Source organism: Pteropus vampyrus, unplaced genomic scaffold (genome assembly GCF_000151845.1).
Source record: "Pteropus vampyrus isolate Shadow unplaced genomic scaffold, Pvam_2.0 Scaffold327, whole genome shotgun sequence".
Lineage (NCBI taxonomy): Eukaryota > Metazoa > Chordata > Mammalia > Chiroptera > Pteropodidae > Pteropus > Pteropus vampyrus.
This window is the reverse complement of record NW_011889108.1, coordinates 212,591-232,375: the sequence shown is the minus strand read 5'-3', so window position 1 is coordinate 232,375 and position 19,785 is coordinate 212,591. Positions and strand designations below refer to the sequence as shown.

Genomic DNA, 19,785 nt, shown 5'->3' with positions numbered 1-19,785 from the left:
AGCCAGCCAGGCGGCCTTCAGCCTTTGCTCTCTCCAACTGAGGACTGTGGAGGCACACACTTCTCACACAACTGCACAATGCTAATACACAGTATTTTTCTGACTCACTGAGGTAGAATGTTTTAGCTTACATCAAACTGCGGTTCTTTATCTCTTCAATGGGAAGCCCTCTGATTTATGTAAGAAAGAAGAAATATACTGAGGTGGCAAGAACAAGAATCTTTCTTCTCTCTCAGCAGTTCTTTTTCCTGTTTTCATAACTTCAACAAGACAAGCTCTCCTGAGGATCAAATGTGTCCGGTGTCTAGCTGCAGGGAAAGTCTGAGTCCAATAAAGAAAAAAGACAGAATCTTCCACAGTTAAAATGCTGCTGACGAAGGGCACATGCTGGATTCCGGTGCCTCCCTACAAGAGGGACACCTCTAGCATCTGCATGCAGGACACTTATCAAAGACTCTGCCCCCATCCACGACCTTAACACACTTGCAGTTGCCACAGATCAGGCACCTGCTAGCCATGTCTGGGCTTCTCAGAGTGATGCCTGCATACTGCACATTAACTAGAGGGAGTGGGAGGGCTCAGAGATGCACCAAAAGAACCCTCACCTCTATAGTCAAAAGTGACCACGTGGTAACCAAGGGAACTCAGCACCTGTAAAGTGAAAAATAAACATCTGGGCAACAAATCCATTCATTTTCGGTAGAGGGCACCTTGCCCCTTACTAAACCCACCCTGATTTCTGCCTTTATGCCCTGCACACAGGGGGAACTTAATAAAGACTTGTCATCATGTTGCCCTATTCCTGATGGGATCTAATAAAAGCCAATGTCCTCTGTCTCAGCACTCTGGGCAGGATGCCTCTCCTTCAGCTCAGAGCCTCAGAAGAGTGCCTTTGCATTCAGGGGCTCACAAGTGGCCCCATCTGGAGCAGACCATTCAGCAGCTGAGGAGGAGGGACTCTAGGTGCAGAGCCCACATCAGAGGACACTTACGGCAAGCTATCTCAGATTTTAAGCTTCCTTTAATTTTGTGTTATTAAAAAAAAAAATCCCTCTAGACTAGGTGATCTCTCTCATTAAATCTCTACTTACAGTCTCCCTCTTCAGCTGGAGTGTGCCCAGAGCCATGTGTGGAAGGTGCATTACCACATCACCCAAAGTCACTGCCTGGCCTGTGCTCCTTTCTCCTTCTGCCGCCCAAGTGCAGCCTGCTGCATTTCTTTTCAGCTCCTAGTCTCTCTCAGAGCCTACACCCTCCAGAATCACACCTGCTCCTAGTGTAAATCATTCCATGAACAGAAACCTCAACAGGGGACCTACAGTTTTCCGAGCATCCCCTTCCCTGACTTGATCTAATCCGCACACAAAACAGCTCCACAGCCCAGAGCAGCCCACTCAGTATACGACAGCCCACTCAGTATACGACAGAGCAGTGCTCTCACAGTACAGATGTTTCTACACATCTGCTTAAGTCCCCTTCTGCACTGTAGCAAATGCAGATACTCATCTGAGAGGAGGAAGAGGGAGACAGGCATGGTGGTCCCGGACACTGGCAGCAACTGCACACTTCAGGCTCTGAGCCACAAACACTCAATGATGACCAAGCAGAAGGGAAGGTCTGCACACCTGCCTGCGGCCTCCTTTCTCTGGGGACACCTCCTGGGCTTCCACTCATCGGGCCTGGAATCTGATTTAAATGTGACAGGTACCCAATTCCTGAGCCTGCAACTTGGGAATAAACTGTTAGCTCCCTGACCCTTCTGTTCTCTCCATTCTTTTTATATATGAATAATACGTTTACAAACAATTTCAAATGCCTTTTATGTAATCAGCTAATATCTGGCATAAATGCACAATGTCCATTCATCCTGATTTTGGAAACTATCCCTGGAGGCAGCATTGTAGGAAGCACTCCATGGTGGAGTCATCCATAGAGACAGTGTCAGAAAAACTATGATTTAGGATCGAAATTATTAGAAGGCTCCTTCTGTTCATGCTACCTGGAAAGAACACACAGGAAACACCCAGGCACTGCTCCCTCCATCATACACAGTGTAGACACCGCTTGGCCCATCATAGACCATGTGGATACTGCTTTCTCTGTGTGCCATCCTCACCTACCTTGTAAAGTTCCACTCGGTGGTCACCTCCTCTAGATTGTCAGAGAGAAGGAAACAAGAATGGGTGTTAGTGCATCTTCTCAAAGAGGCAGGCCTAGGATCAACACTGGAGCATCTTGGCCCTTAGAGACTCAGTACCCAATCCACACATGGAGGTTGATGGTAGACAGGTGACCTCCTCCTTGGGATACCCTAAGTGGCTCAGAGCTTGCCTCTGGCAGTGCTGTGCCAAGCAAGGAACACTCTTAGCACTTTAGGGGTATTTGTCAATTACTACTTTGCTTTTATTTTTGACTATGTGATGCATACATACAGTACAAAATCCAGAAGACACAAGAGGATACAGAGCACACTAGCCCTGCCCATTCCTGCCCCAGCATCCAGACCCCTCCCTCAGTCTCCTAGTTTCCAGGGACCACCTATAGACAGAAGCAAAGGCACTTCTCTACTTGCAGACACACACCTAAAGGGACCTGTGACACACACCTCTTCTGCCTCTCACTTTTCACTCAATAAATCACAGCCCGCTCTCAGTACACCCTTTATACTAGTGATCGTTTTGCTCATCTCATGGACATTTGGCTCTTTCCCACCTGGTGCTGACTTAAGTTTTGCTACTGTGGCCAGCCTGTTATGTCTTTTAACATATATGCGCCACATGTGTGGGACATGTTCCTATACATGAAACTGCTAGTTGAAGGTGTGCAATTATAATCTTGAGGGCCCTCGCCTTTTACCCAGAATATGTGAGAATGGCCATCACCCAGCCCTTCACCAACAGACTATTGTTTTGGTGGGTATTTTATTAATGAAGCTGAACAGGCTTTCATATATCTGAACTGATTCGCGTGTCCATACTTCTTTGTTCAAGGACCTTTTCACTGTCTATCCAGTTGGTCAGCTATTGCTGTGGACAGACACCAAAGCGGGGACAGGGCAACCTCAGGACAGGAAAGTGTGTCAGCAGGCAGGATCACCCTCTTCAGGCTTCTCAGCTGTTTTCCTTTTTCATAATGAGCATTTTGGCCATTTCGGGTGTGTGTAGGGAGAGGTAAGGTAGAGGGAGGGAGTGTCCTTGGGAGAGACAAGGATGAGATGAAGGAGGGAACCATATAATGCAGACACAAAAATAAAAAGAAATACAAAAGGAAATATTGTACAATGTTTTCCATTATCTTTGAAAGAGTTCATGGTGGTGTTATCTAAATTTTCCAAATTCTCTACCCTGAGAAAAAAGAAGGATTTAGAGCATAACACAAGAGCGACTGTAACCCAGGGGTCTGGATCTCAGGTTGCCTCATGAGTCTTGACAAAGAGCAGGGGCTGGCAAGATCTGCAACACAGACAGTCTCTGGGGCAGTGGGAGGGAGCAGCAAACCTTTCAAAGTCACAATATTCCTTTAAACCTACAGTTATAGGCAGATTTTATCTTTTTTACCATGTGATTGTCATTGCTTAACTGAACCTGATTCACAGTAACCTACAAAATCCTCTCATTTATAGAAAAATGCTACAGAGCTGTTTGTAGTCACTTGCTCTTTGAAAAGAGAAGAGAAACCCTCTGTAACACGTCCCAAAGAAGCAAGCAAGCAGCCAAATACACACATGATTCAGTAGCTAGGCACTCTACACCCTTGGCTCAGAAACCATCTTTTTGGGCCATACTTCCTGAACTTCCTACATGTCCTCTGTGCAGCCCCTCTGCCCAGATATCCACTGTGGCCTGCTTTTCCCTCCAGAAAGGCCCATGCATTTTTCTCCTTGCTGGTTCTGCCTATAAAATGACCACCCCACCAGCCCACCACCATGGCCAAGGTACCAGGAGGTGGCCTTGCCTCCTGCCAGCTCCTTGCTAGCACACTCTCTCTCAGATGACCTATGGCAGCTGCAGCAATAGTGACCTTCCTAGGGATTTCAGGCAATGCTTTCTTCAAAAGATGTACTTCCTCCTTTGCCTCTGCTGGCTATCTCACAGAGACTCTTCTGAGCAAGGCTGACCACATGAGTGGAAGGAGCCTTCTTTAAACCAAGTATGGTAGCTCCAATCTCAATTAGTTTGAAGGACATGCCATCAAAGCCGCTCCTGAAAAGAACCTGGGATAAACCCGGGAAAGGGTTTTTACCTGCTATAGACAGTTGTGCTTCATCATTGGCCCAGCAAGATGCACTGGCACTGCTGGCTTACAGGTGGAAGCAGAGAACTCACCCAAATAACCCTGACCTGACAATATGGTGGGGCCACCTCAGAGGACAAGCCTGTCTATGCACACTCAGCTGGGGTCTCTTTGCTGGCCTCCCTCTGCTTTTAGCCATCCCTCTTTCAATGTCACCCCTGCCCTTTCTCGGCACTTGCTGCCCTTTCCAGGAATTGCTCTTCCTCCTCCAGCAAGGTACGCCTGCCAGAAAGTGCATGCCAACAAGCTTGTAATCCTCGGACAGGACTGACAGACGCTGCTATTGAACAAGAGACAACTTTCCTCGGGGCATGCTGTGGCCCTGAAGGGTCACAATGACCCCTCCTCTGAGGGACCACCATTTCCTTACCCATTGAGAAAACCTGTTTCCTAAATCATGGGACCTCAGACACTTTGCTTTTTAAAATAAGTCAGGAAGAAAGACACATCTCCCTTCAGGCAAGGATCTGGGTCACAATGACAGATGCAGCCTCCTTCATTCTACCCCAGCACAAGCTTCAGATAAGGGGTTTCTGTGCAAAGCTTCCTACATCTGCTTAACATGGTGGTTCCCAAGAAAACAGGGCCTGGGCCCACTTTGCACACAGTCCTGGCTTTGCTCTGAGCCTGTGGGAACACTGCTTCATGTAAGTTTTACTTAAACTCCTTTCCATAAACCCCATAGGAACTTTGTCTTTTCCTCTATTCCCCCTCCTGCTCACTCCCTCATTGCAGAGGGTCAGTAAACCCTACTGGGCTAGGTCACTCCCACCCACAAAGGAGATAGCAGTGCAGGGAGACCATACATGGGCTCTTGTTCCTCACCTGGTACCTGCATTCCCATGCAGGTACAGGATGATAGGGTAACTGGAAGCCAAGGCATCCTCGTACCACATCTGGTCCTTCCCTTGGGCAGTCTTCCACCAGATAGTGGGGACAGTGTGCCTGAAAACAGGAGCAGAAGGAAATGCACAATCACATGATGATGTCCAAGAAACAAATGTGGAGCTGAAGTCACAACTGAGCAGAGAGCAGGAGGACAGGTGTGCTGGAAAGGCAAACTATCCCTATTACCAGAATAAATAACTACGGAATGTTAAGCTGTAGAAATGGCTCTGACAACTTAAGTAGATTTCCAGCCTTGCAAATGGGCCTCCACTGGGCTACAGAGGCTTACACTGGTAGCAGTTACCAGGGGTAGGAGCTGGCTATTTCTCCAGTAGGAACTGGAAGCTCTGTGAGGGATCAGACACCAGGCCTTTACCTGGACTAGCACAGAATGAGCATTTAATAAATACTAGCTGAGCAAACAGCACTTCCTCTTATACATACCCATATTTTTAAGCAGCACACAATTTAAGCCACAGCGTACCTAAGACAGCATTATGCTGTCACATGTGCTAATTTAGCAACAGCGATCTTTGTGAGCTGCACTAGAAGCCTGGCCACCCTGACACCATTTCTAATATAGGGCACATTCCAGAGCCTGCTTGTAAGTCACCCTGGAGCCTGCTCGTAAGTCACTCATGCCTGCAGGAGGAGGTGTCACAGGCCGTCCCACTGTGTGGGTGAGCTCATGCAGCATATTCCACAGCTGAAGACTCAGTCTATGTTGCCAAACCCTTCTTCAAAGAGATGCTCCATTAATCTTAACTCAGGCCACACCAAATACTGTTAATCTACTACGAGGCTCTGAATTAATAAGGTTGTTCTGTAAAATTTATTTAAATTAATTAGCAATAATCCTTAAAATACTACAATAAATGGCCAATTTCTTATTTTCTAGCTCTTAATTTTCGGCACTTCAGTTCTAATGTATCTTTCTGACCTGTTCCAGAGGATCACATTTTGGGTGGTTCTGATCCCTGTAATTATTACTCTCCTACAATTACAAACCTATGGGACTGAAGGTATATTTTAAAGTTACTGGGGGCTGATGTGCTTCCAGTAGCCAGCCTACCCCAAACTTTGGGCACTTGACAAAGGCCCAGGAAGCTCCCAGATAGAGGGGTAGGGACCTATCCCGGGGCTCTCCTCTCTACTGCCAGGTGGACAACTATGCCCACAGACAAGCAGCTGAGAATAAGCTGATGGCCAAGCAAACCCTCAGCTTTCCTCCAAACCTTTGCTGTTACGTGGATCTGATGAGGTACCTGCCAGGTGGAGGCAGCTGGTGAACAGAGCCTACTACTGCCCAAGGGCCCACATCATCCTCACAACAGCACACGACACAGACGTGGGCAGATGCCTACCAGCACAAAGCATGGCTATCACTATCTTGAGACTCGCTATTATTGTCACTAAATACAACTTTCTTGGGTAACTGCTATGAAAGAAGTACTGACTAAACTCCCATGTCTTCAAAGCACACAGACTCTCATTAAGTACCAGGCGGGCCAACCAATTCCCACCAAATGGCCCTAAGCAAAACATGTCAAGCTTCTGACTAAAGATGGAAACGCAAGGTGTCCCGCATGTCACAGCGGTTAGCAAATACTAGATTAAATCAAATTGAAAATGACAAAAGACTCTAGAGTCCCAAGCATCAACTCCTATGAATAAAAATCTTCCTTCTCATTTTATGTTCTTTACCCAGGACCATTATTAGAAATGCCCAAACTTCCTCGCAATCTACACTGGGAAGCTATTCATAGCATTTCATTTAGAAGCTTCTCACATACTCAGTGGTTTTGAGAGACTTTATGGCTACTGAAAAAGAAACCAAGCTAGATTAAGAGGCAGTGATTCAGAGTGATTCTGAGAGAAAAAAGAAAACATCACAGAAAGGTTGGTCAATTTTGATTTAGTTGTTCAAAAACATCCATTTGTTCATGGGGGTGGGGGGAAACATTAAAACATATTCTAGGGACAAAGAAGTCACAGAGCTTAATTCAAATTTAAGGCTATGAAAAGTAAATACTAAGAAGATAGCAAACACCACCATTATCAAATGCCAAAAATGCTGTATGTGAAAAGAAATCAAGCTGTTTTCATTTAGACATTCCTTTCTCTGGAAAGAAATGATATATTTCAAACCTGTGCTCACAATTCTGTGCTTATATTCTTTTTTTTCCTAGCTTTTTCTTTCTCCCTGGAAATAAGGCTTTGTACAAAAAGCAATCTAGTTCACAAGGCTATTTGAAAACCTCAGAATTGTTTGGTGCCATCACATCATGCTCCATTAGGATCGAATTTAGCGGAGCTCTTTGCTTTTGAAATAAAGTGAATAAAGATAAAAATGGACAGGGAACAGTTTCAGAGACTGCTGTCAAGGACAACACTGGCCATGCGAAACAGGGCCCTTCCTGCTTCCTGGAGAGTTCACAGAGTGGGTACCTTGGCTATGAGGCACTTGGCCAAATACTCACCAGACTCCAATGGTTGTATCTTCCTCTGGCTGGAGGTAGTAATTGCAGGTATGATTCAAACCTTGATCCTGTGGTTTTTTCAAGTCAATGAAATAGGGAACCCTCACTGTGGGGGACAAAGAGATGGAAACCAGGATTAATGGGGGTGGATGGACAGACACACGGACACACGGACACGGACACACACACACACACACACACACGGCAGAGGCAAAGCTCTCAAAAAGTGCCAAGTCTTTTCCAACACAATATTTCCAGGTGTGCCAGGGCCCTCCAGCCTCAGGTAAGGTTGTATGCAAGCCTGCTCTGGGACACTGTCATATACCTACAGATCCTCCAGCAAGGGTGAGGTCTGAGTAGAGACTGACCCACCGAAGGTTGTTCATGGTGTGAAAAGATACAAATGAAGAAATGAAAGATCCATGAAAGGCTTGAAGGTCAGCCTGGCCATGAGACAGGCTGGAGATAAGGAGCCAGTGAGGCCTCTAGAAGCAGCTCAGGTAAGCTGTGACTGAAGGCTGGAGCCAGGGTGTTGGTGGGAGGGATGGTGAGAAAGGTGACAGATGGTATGTTCTGGATCTGCAGCCACAGGACTTGACAATCAACTGAATGTGGGTGTGCACCAGTTAAGTGGGATCCTAAAGTTCTGTCACTTAATGTTGTCACTAGTGTTGTCACTTAATGAAGAAAGGATGGCAGAAGATAAGGCATGGGTGCAGGGAAGCGGACGAATCCACAGAACCCATCCAGAGCTGAATACAGTTAAGTGAAGCAATACAGCAGGAACCCTAAATGTAACAAGTGATCTGTCAATAGGGCAGAGTTCTGTGGTGCACCCACACTATGGACAATCCTGTGGTCATCAGACAGAGACTGATTGAGATCCACTGACCGGAGGATTACAGGTAGGTAAGAAGAGCAGGTAAGAAGCAATAAGATCACAGTGTTTGCTGCAAAATCCCATACTGTTATTAAAAAACAAGCAAAGAACATCAACATCAATAACAAAAACATCCATGTGTGGCTTGAAAGAAATACAGAAAGACACAGGCCAGGCTGTTAACGAAAGTGTGTGTGTATGTATGTGTGTGTGTGTGTGTGTGGGGGGGGGTGATGCTTAATATTCCCCTTATATATCACTGAATTTTATTGCTTGTGGTAAACATAATATTCGAAGATATATTCAGTTGAAAACTGAAAAACTTAAAACCCAAAATCCAAAACCTTGAGGTGGAATGTATTCATTTTATAAAATGGCACCTCCCAAAGAATAGTATGGTCCTGACTTCTAGCTGATTCCACCTTCTATATGGAAGCCACACACATCTTTATAGTTTTCTTTGGTGAAGAGAATTATTTCATTAAATAACCTCAAACATCTATGTGGTGTAAAAAGCCAAGTGTGCTCATCTTCCACCCCTGTCCCCTTCCTGAGCTACTCATCAACATCCTGTTCCAGGGCCTTTGCATTTGTTATCCCCTCTCTGCCTGAATGCTCTCTGCCCTACATACCTGCACATCTAGCTGTCACTTCCTGAAATATCACCTTGGCTCAGTACACATTTGCTGAAGAAATGAAATATCCAATTCCTAAGAACATACTCTTTTTCCTCCGAAATTCTCTGAGCAAATATTTCAGACCACATACGGAGACAAATCCTCCCACTAGGGCTGTTGTTCGTACCTCCAGCTTTTTATTCCATCTCATCCCCAAGAAACAGGCTAAATTTTTAAAACTTTAATTATTTTCTCTCAAAAGAAAAATGGCAAAGGAGGTGGCATCGCGTTTCCTGGTGCACCCACCATGCTGGCACCGTGCTGTTCATGCCCTCCCACAGTGCTGCCTATAATCTGCGCACCTTCCCTAAAATAGGCTGGTATCACTGCCCTTTCATAGTTCTTGTTACATCATCAGCTCACATGCGACAGAACTGGAATTTGCACCCAGGCAGCCCGACTCCATGATCTACACTCTTGACTAATCAGACAGGAAGTCAGAAAGGTAATCTCGCTCTAATTCTTGTTGGTATCAAATGCCTTGTTATGGGTTGACTTGTGCTCCCCATCTCCAAAAATACACTGAAGTCCTCAGAATGTGATCTTATTTGGAAATAGGATCTTTACAGAGGTAATCAATCTTAAATGAGGTCATTAGGTAGACTCCAATCCAATGTAACTGGCATCCTTATCAAAAGCCAAGGAACACCATGGATTGCTGGCTACCACCAGAAGCTGAGAAGAGGCAAAGAAGGAGCCCACCCAGAGTCCCAGGAAGCATGACACTGTCGACACTCTTTTCAGACTTCTAGCCTCTAGAACTGGGAGAAAATAGATTTCTGTTGTTTTAAGTCCACCAGTTTGTGGTATTTGTTATTACACCCTGGGACCAAATGTAGCCATGCTATGGAGTTCAGATTTTACTCTGGCCTGTTATACTATAGATCTCTGAGAAGGCTTCTGACCACAGAGAAGGACTGGGAAGGGCTTTTGTATCTTGTGCTGTTTCAGACACAGGCACCTACTTTTGTGGTCTCCATTCTGTGACTTTGTTCCATACTATGGAAGGTGAAGGCTCTAACTGGATATGCCTGTTCCTCATATGACAAATGTGAAGTGAAATGACTTCCTCATTAAAGCTCTGAATATCCAAACTTGGTGCCCGCTGTCAACCCCACACCCAGATTCACTCAATCAATTCTGCTCTTAAGTCTGGAATTACCCACTACTCCTCAGCCCCAGTGCCAAACAGAAGGGCTGAGGGCACTTGGCTTTTGCTGGCTCAGCTTTTAGGCCTTGGCTGGTTCTGTGTCTGGAGAGAAGGCGGCCAGTTATGTACACACTATCTCAGAGCTCAGGACTCCACTCATGAAAAGAGTTTATGAAGATTAGTAGCTAATCCTGAAAGCATCCAAACCCCAGAAATCTAGGAACTGAGAAACCAGTTTCCATATGCCAAGATAGGCTCATTGCACAAAGGTTGTCTTCCAGTTCACTTTTATTTCTGTTTTACAAACAATGGTAAAAAAAAAGGAGGCAGTGAATGTGTCAAGTCCTGCAGATGCTACCCATGAGTCAGTCTTTCCTTCTAGCTAATGGGAGGCCCCTGGTCAGTCCTGGGGTCAGACAGCCCCAGAGAGCAGGCGCCAGAGAAACCACTTGGCCACTAATGGTGTAAGTGAGCAGAAATGCCACAGAGCAAAGGAATGGGATACAGGAGATCCAGGGTGACCTGAGAGGGGTCACAGGAGGGAACACAGCTCACTCCTGCTGGCTAGGAACAGGTGGGCCGAGGCACCTCTGACCTACCATGTAGTCATATCCCTTCGTCCTACTGACTGTGGGATGCTGGCTAGAGCCCACTCTCTGGGCCCCTGCATTATCCACAGGGTTGGAGTGGGAACAGAGCACATGGCCTACTGGCAGCCCACTGTGAGTACAAGTTCCACTTCACACAGAGCTTGACTGTATGACTAAGGAATGCAATACACAGGCCTCCCATGCCAGTGGGTCAGCAAGGCCCATCCAGCTGCGCGGATCTAGACCTCAGGCTTCTCCTTCTTCTCAGTTTGCATTATCTACCCTCTGGCTACATCTACCAATTATAAGCAACCACAATCATCAATGGGCATAATTTAGAAAGGATCCTGCACAAATGATTCTCAGTGAATTAATACATGAATGAAAACAATCTACTCTGTCATCCTTTCTTTAATCAATCTGGAAAATATTTGATAGTGTGAGAGGCTGAAACTACTTAACTGCTTTTCTGATTGCCTGAAGATTTTAAATACTGGGGCTATACCTCATCCCAGTCACTGAGCAAGGAACAGCTCTGAAACTCTGGATGATGTGTAGTACCAACAAGGGGAGGGCTGAGAGGGCTCTCTGGGTTTTATCAAATTCCAATTCCATGATGTGGGCTGTAGGGGTTTCCATAAGAAGAAAAGGGATAGAAAAGAAAGCTATCAGAGGTTAACAGAAACTGCTACAAGGAAGGAGAAAGAGGAGGCTTAAGGATTGTTCTGGCAACTGCTGAGGTTAGTTGGCTGGCCTTTTGCTTTTAATTCAAATGTCTACATAATTAATATGTCTAACCTATTTCCAAAAAGACCCAAGGCAATGTGCAGAGAGGAGAAGTTCATTGCCGGCCTCTGAACCAAAACATTCCTTTTCGCCAGGAGATAGTTCTATATCTGAGGGCAAAAGAACTACTGCAAGTAATGAAAAGCACAAACGTTTATCTTTATTAGTAAGACTCGGACAAAAGATCAGCAGGAAATAAATGACAATCTTAACAATTTACTCAGAATGATTTTCACTTTCTTCTTCATTGCCGTTCAGGGACTTACAGTTAATCGTTTGGTTTTAGAATGATCATGTATTTTTTTTTTTCGTATGAAAATATATTTAAAGTAGAATAATGCCTTAAATCACAGGTGCTAAGCTTCTTCTAAAGCTTATCTAATTTATATATCTGGTTTCAGACAGATTTACTGTGAACTTTAGGATACATTCTTTAACCACGTTTTGAGGCCCAAAAGGTTGTTACACTTCCTTTAATGTCCAAAAAAAAATCCACAGGCTCATGATTCACATCTTGAGGAGACAAGAAAAGAGGTGCCACCCCAGAAGTGTGATGCAAAACTGCCATGTCACTGCAGGGCAGCACTGAAGACCGCCATCTCCTCTGCAGGGAAAAGGGGGCACAGACAATTAACTAAATATCTCCTTTAAAAACACTGTCATAGATGATCCAACTCCCATGCAGCAAACACGTGGAAGAAAGATTTAGGGACCAGCATATCCCTGGAGGGCACGGGGAGGTCCCACTGCCCAAGCCATAGCCCACCTCTTCTGTGCCATGGGGGATGGAATAGGAGAACTCAAAGTTATGCTCCTGTAGAACATCCTGCCATTTCATTAGGAAATCAACAGAGCAAAATCTGTGGGCTGTGTCTAAAGTAGCCCAAATAACTGATCTGAAGAAAGCCAATTTAATTCAAATATTTGCTGGGACTCCACCATGTAGCAGGCCTCACAGAGCAGCATGCCACACACACCAGCTGCCACAAAGGCATCAGCCCAAGGTACCTGGAGGCCTGCAAAGTTGGAAAAGCCACACAGGGTCAATTCTAAGCTCTCTGCTTTCAGGAAATCTGCAGCCCTAAGCTTCATATTTATATGCAAACTCAATCTCTCTTCTGTGCTGGAATGACTATGAACATTTAAGGGACAATAAATGTCAGAAAAACAAAACAAAATTCCCTTGATTTTTAAATTTGTGCTTCTTACAAGTGGCAAAAACTTAGAGATGACAAATTCCTAGGCATTCAGTTATGTTTCTGTTAGAAAAATCAAATGCCTCTTAGTATACTACATGTATTTTACAGTTAATTTAAGAAACCAAATAAAAAACTTATTTTGGATTTATGAAATATTAAATATTGACCTTATAATTGTTGTTCCTCTTCCTACTGTTCCTCTTTAGAACAGAAATTACCTTTTAACCAGTGACCTCCAAGTTTTGGTCAATAAATCAATTATACACTTAACAACCCAAACTTGTATGCCCAGACACCTACAGAGCTGGGAGCACTTGTGTAACTATAGATGAGGGGCTCAGAGCCTTATGACACACCCACTCCCAGTGCCACCCACAGACCATCTGAACACCTCTTGTCTGTCCTCCACTTGGTCTTCAGGCTCTTCCTCCTCCCTCCTCTCTACCAGCTCCCCTGCTACCCCCACAGCATTGGCCCAAGCTTCCCAAGCCTCTAAGCTCCCAAACACATAAGGTTCAAATCTACTCTTTTCAAACCGGCATAGCCAAAGCACATGTACAGAGATCGCCTCATCCGGTTCAAATGCTACCTGTACCCAAGACCATCATTTAGAGAGCGCCATGTTCTACCCTCAAACCGCTAACACCTGCACATATACTCCCAGCCCTCTTAACCTCACCTTGTAGGTGTGAAATGGTGCTCCTTAAAAAAGAAATACTCCCAGGAATCATATACCTTTTATTTCATATGCTTGATACTTCTGCGCCTTTCTCCTCCTACTTGTAAAAAAGTAAATATAAAGCACGAAAAAGAAAGAAACCCACCTTTGGAATATATGAGGTCCAAGATAACTCAAGGAGACTACAACACCTACAAAGCCAGTATATAATTCCACAGAAACCAAAATATGTCAGGCTTTTTTAAGTGAAAAGAAAATCAGATTTTTTAAAAGAAAAAGGCCTAATTACTATTTGTTAAAAGTGGTCATCTTTTCCAAGACAGTTAACTCTCTAGACTGCACAACTGACAAAGAATCTTCTATATAACAGCTTCAGGAGGCTTTCCATTTTGTGAACTTCACCTAAAGAAAACCCCCCACCAAGCAATAGTCATCTGTGTATACGAATGCCAGCCCTGAAAAGCAATGCACTCCTTATAAACAGCCTTTAACTGGGAGGAGGTGCAAGGGAACTTTCTGGGTAAAGAAATGTTCTATCTCTTGATCTGGGTGGTGAGTATATAAATATATAAACCACTGTAAAAATAAACTCTTACTAAAATTAAAGAAAAAATGGACACATGGCACTTACCAAAATTCAAGAAAATCAGTTTGGCCTGTATCCCAGGACATAGTTTGATGAGAAATGGAATGGCAATGTATAACCCCAAAACATAGAGAAGTATCTTCCTCAGTCGGAACCACAGGCCCTTTCGCCTGCAAGAGAAAGGCAATTAACAGGTCAAAGGCAATAGATGAATTTTGCTACAGTTTATTAATAATATTATCAAAATCACTAAGATCCACACATCTTTTCCCACAAGAAAACTGCCAGTAATAAGAATAGTCTAACACCTGCTTTTGTTAATTATTTTAAGTAGTCTTTTAATTTGATCTTAGAACACTACTGTAGAGGTAAAATTTTTTTCCTGCAAGCCAAAGAAACAGTCCTGATGATTTCCTATGCTCATCCTGGGATGAAAACACAGCACAGACATCGGATATTCAGAAAGTGCCCAACCTGATATCACACTATGGCTGCAACTTCATCTCATAAGAGAGTGGCTGCCTGTGGGCCTTGTGATCAATTGCCCTCCTACAAGGCAGCCACTGGCATGTGTTACCCATTAGGTCCTTGAAAAAAGAGCATACATCAGCAGCACCTGCCCAACTAGGTCCTGGGAGGGAACAAGGGACTGAGAACAAGACTGCATGGCCATCACTGCATGTCCTGCCACTTCTGCCCTTGTTGCCCCTGGCCCCTTCTTCAGGCACCTCAGGCCAGGTCATCATCCCAGGGTCTCAAGATGCTCTTCTAATCTCTACCCAGCTCTGAGCCTTCCTCATCCTGTTCCCAATCCCCTTTCAAAAATGTCCTTAGCCCAGAGATTCTTCGTCTTAGACTAAGGGCCTCTCTATAATGAAAAAATTGAGGACCCCAAAGAGCTTCTGTTTATATGTTTATATGTATTACTATTTGTCATAAGAGAAGTTAAAACAAAGAAAATTTGAAAATATCTATTCATGAATCTAATAATAACAATAAACAACCCATTACATTAATATAATTAACATTTGTTATGAAAAGTGATTATATTTTCCAATACAAAAACTTTTAGTGAGAAGAGTGGCATTAATATTTTTACAAATTTCTTTTAGGCAGACAGCTTAAGAGAAGACAGATGGATTCTTGTATTTGTTTTCGCACTCAATCTTGTTGCAATACTATACTATACTATACACATCATGTAGTATCTGGAAGACTCCATAGTGCTCCATGAGAGAATGAGAGTGAAAAAGGCAAATAACATCTTAGTATTATTATGAAAATCATTTTGACCTTACAGACACTCTAAAATGATTTCGTGGACCCTCATAAGCCCCTAGTGCAGTCTTGGGAACTACTATTCTAACTTACCATATCAAGTAAAATCTTAGTGGGACTAGTTATTTCTGGACTATTTCAAAAAAAATTTTTAAGGTAGTTTTAAAAACATACCTGAAACTGCTGATACATGCAATAGAGATGCATTGCAAAGGGAGCTCCCATAAGACTGTCAGCTGATTTCTCAAAAGAAGGCCAGAAGGGCTTGGTACAAAATATTCAATGTGATGAAAACCCAGGATTTACAACCAAGAATTCTTTATCCAGCAAAACTATCATTTAGAGTCGAAAGACAGATAAAGAGCTTCCCAGGCAAAAATAAGCTAAAGGAATTCATCAACTCCAAGATAGTATTACAGAAAATGTTGGAGGGACTTCTTTAAGAAGAAAAAACATGTATTGAAACATGAAGAATGGTAATAACTACATATCCATCAACAAGTACCTCAAATGGAAAAGAATTAAGTGTTCCAACCAAAAGATAGAGTGGCTGAATGGATAAGAAAACAAGACCCCTATATATGCTGCCGACAAGAGACTCACTTCAGATTAAAAGACACACACAGACTGAAAGGAAGGAGATGGAAAAAGATATTGCCTTGATGGACCTAGATGGTAATGTGCTGAATGAAGTAAGTCAGATAAAGACAACTACCACATGATTTCACATGCATGTGGAATCTAAAGAACAAAATAAACAACAACAACAAAAAATAAAAACAAACTCATAGATAAAGAGAATATTTTGAGAGATACTAGATGGGAGGGGGATTGGGGAAACAGTAAAAAAGGGGAAAGGGACTAAGAAGTAAAATGGATAGATATAAAATAGTCATGGAGATATAATAAGTGGCATAAGGAAAATAGTCAGCAATGTTGTAAAAAATGTGTAAGGGGGAAGAGGGGTACTAGATGGGATGACCACTTCGTGAGTTATATAGATCTCAAATCACTATGCTGTAAAACTGAAACATATATTATTGTATGCAAACTATAATTGAAAAAATAAACCTCATTGAATTGTACAATGTAAATATGAACACCTAATTGTCTATTATACTTCAATAAAGCTGGAGGAAAAAAGTTTAGACATAAGAAATGCAAAATTGATTAAGAAATCCAAGAGCTGTTTATTCAAGAAAAAGCAAGAAATAGATTGTTTGGGGCTAGGAAGAGAATATAGAAAATTAAGGATCAGGTAGGTGAGATAACTACAAAAGAAAATTTTTCTTCTTTAATAGAGAATATCATGTACTTTGCTAAACTAATAAAATTTTATAATTCAACAATACACATCATTTTGTAAGAAAATATAAATGGTGAAAATTCACTCAAAGTTTTAGGGGAAAAAATTGAATAAAACCTATATCCAAAGGAGGTACTGGATAAAGCTACCAAAGAATTACATCCCTGAAGGACACTAAGCCCCAAAAGATTGACAGGCATTTCCCCCTAACTTTTAAGAAACAGATAATTATCATATCATACCATCTGTGGCAGAACACGGACAACAAGGCAGAATGTTCAAAGTCAAAGCTGGTTTTAGTATAATGGACAAATAGAATCAATCCAGCACCACACACACCAAGAAAAAACTACCAATGAATTTCAAATATGAATAGAGATACAATAATCCTGAAAGTATAAAAGCAAATTCGGTAGGAATGTAAAATAATGCAGCTACTATGGAAAACAGTTTGGTGGTTCCTCAAAAAGATAAACACAGAATTACCATATGATCCAGTTATTCTAATCCTAAGTAAATATTCAAAAGAATTCAAAGCAGTGATTCAAACAAGATACCTCCAGACAAATGTTCATGGTTGTATTCACAACAGCCAAAAAGTGGAAACAATGAATAAACAAAATGTGACATACACATACAGTGGAATATTATTCAGCCATAAAAATGAAATTCTGATACATGCTACAACATAGATGAACCTTAAAAACATTATGCTGATTGAATAAGCCAGACACAAAAGGCCAAAGACTTAGTGATTTCACTTACATGAGGTACCTTGACTAGGCAAATTCATACAGAAAGAAAGTAAAATATTGTTTACTTTATTTTAAACATAAAATAAAGTAAATTATTTTATTTTTTTAATAAAATAAAATAATTTACTTTTAATTAAGTAAATTAATTAAATTAATTAAAATTTACTTAATTAAAAGGGGGTGGAATGGGAAGAAGGAGTTAATGTTTAATGGAAACAGAGATTGTTTGGAATGACCAAAAAGTTCTAGAAATGAATAGTGGTGATGTTGCACAATGTGAATGTATTTAGTGTCACTGAATTATACACTTAAAAGTGGTTAAATGGTAAAATTTATATTATGTTTTATTCCAATTAAAGAAAAATCAAATTCAGGGAACATAAAAGATTAACATAATATGACCACATACATTTTACCCCAGGAGCATAAGGATCAACCATGGGAGTAGCCAGAGGTTACTAAAGAGGTTAATAAAGTTCAATATGTAGTCCTAATAATAAATACTTAATAAAATAGGAATAGAGGACATTCCCTTAAGATGATAATATTCACACATATCTCAAATCAATAATCAAAACCAAGCAGTACTCAGGGTAAACCACTAGACAGAGATAGGATGTTCACTATCATCAGCATGATTTAACATTATTCTGAAATGTAATTTAAAACAATAAGGCAAGAGAAAATACAAATTATAACTATAAAATTGAAAGAGAAAAAGTAGTTGATAGTTTGTCTATTTAAAAAAAAATCCAAAAGACTCAACTGAAAAACTGTTTAAAATTAATGACTAAGAAAGTGACTACTTGTCAAATAAATTCCATTAGCTTTCCTACATACCAGGATTTACAAATTAAAATATGCTGTGGGAAAAGGTCCATATCACAATAGAAAAAAAATTTTTTAATTCCCCAAAAACCAGCTTAACAAGAAACGAGAAAACTACAGTACTCAAGTCAGGATTATGAAGTAACATTTGGTATAATGATAAAATGCTATGTTCTTTGGTGAAAAGATTTAATATTTCAAGATGTCTTTTCTCTTTTTGATGCTATCGTACATGGAATTGGGTTCTTTTTATTTTTGGACTGTTCATTGCAAATGTGTAGAAATACTATTGATTTTGTATATTGACCCTGTATCCTAAAAACTTGCTTAACTTTGTTTATGAATTCTAATAGTCTTTTAGTAGATTCTTTAGGATTTTCTATATATAAGATTATTTCACCTGCAAATATAGTTTTATATCTTCCCTTCCAATCCAGATGCCTTTTACTTCTTGCCTAACTGCCCTAGCTAGAATCTCCAATAGTTTGAATAGAAGTGGTAAAAATAGACATCCTTGTCTTATTCCTGATATTAGGAGAAACCATTCATTCTCTCATTGTTATGTATGTTAGCTATGAGGTTTTTGTAGATGTCCTTTATCAGGCTAAGGAAGTTCCCTTCTATTCCTAGTTTGAGTGTTTTTATTATGAAAGGGTATTAAATTTTGTCAAATTGTTTTTCTGTATCTATCGAGATGACTGTGTGGTTTTTCTCCTTTATTCTATCAATATGATGTATTTCATTGATTGATTTTTGGATGTTAAACTGACCTCGCATTCCTGAAATAAATCTCATTTGTTCATGGTGTATAGTACTTTTTATATATTTCTGGATTTGGTTTGCAAGTATTTTGTTGAAGATATTTGTACCTATATTTATAAGAGATACTGACTGTAGCTTTGTTTTCTTGTGATGACTTTGGGGATTGAGAAGTGTTTCCTCTTTTTTTTTTTTTTTGGAAGAGTTTGTGAAGAACTGGTATTAATTTTTCTATAAACTTTTGGCAGAATTTACCAGGCATGGGTTTTTCTTTGTATTTTTTTTTTTTAAACTAATTTAATCTCCTTACTTGTTATAGGTCCATTCAGAGTTCCTGTTTCTTAAGTCAGTTTCAGCAGTTTGTGTTTTAGGACTTTGCCCATTTCATCTAAATTATCTAATTTAGTGGCATACAATTGTTTAAAGTATTCTCTTATGATCCTTTTATTTCCGTAAGGTTGGTAGTGATGTCCCAACTTTTATTTCTGATTTTAGTTATTTGCATCTTCTTTCTTTTTCTCTTGGTCAGTCTAGCTAAAGGTTTGTCAATTTTGGTTTTCTTTTCAGAGAACTAACTTTTTGTTTCACTGATTTTCTCTATTGTTTTTCTATTCTTTATTTCATTAATTTCCACTTGACTCTATTATTTCC

General features: G+C 41.4%; 1 protein-coding gene across 3 annotated transcripts in view; it reads right to left on the bottom strand.

The window, feature by feature from the left end:
- ABHD12 (abhydrolase domain containing 12) overlaps nucleotides 1–19,785 on the bottom strand; it is a 60,794-nt gene that overhangs the window by 9,549 nt on the left and 31,460 nt on the right. For 2 of the 3 annotated variants that reach the window (XM_023522040.1, XM_011377998.2), the window contains exons 2-6: nucleotides 14,254–14,378; nucleotides 7,662–7,767; nucleotides 5,119–5,238; nucleotides 2,121–2,151; nucleotides 606–651 (exon numbers count right to left, since the gene is read on the bottom strand). In XM_023522040.1, coding sequence (XP_023377808.1) covers nucleotides 606–651; nucleotides 2,121–2,151; nucleotides 5,119–5,238; nucleotides 7,662–7,767; nucleotides 14,254–14,378 — 428 coding nt within the window. The remainder of the gene's footprint in view (nucleotides 1–605; nucleotides 652–2,120; nucleotides 2,152–5,118; nucleotides 5,239–7,661; nucleotides 7,768–14,253; nucleotides 14,379–19,785) is intronic. The other variant, XM_011377999.2, reaches the window with a different exon arrangement.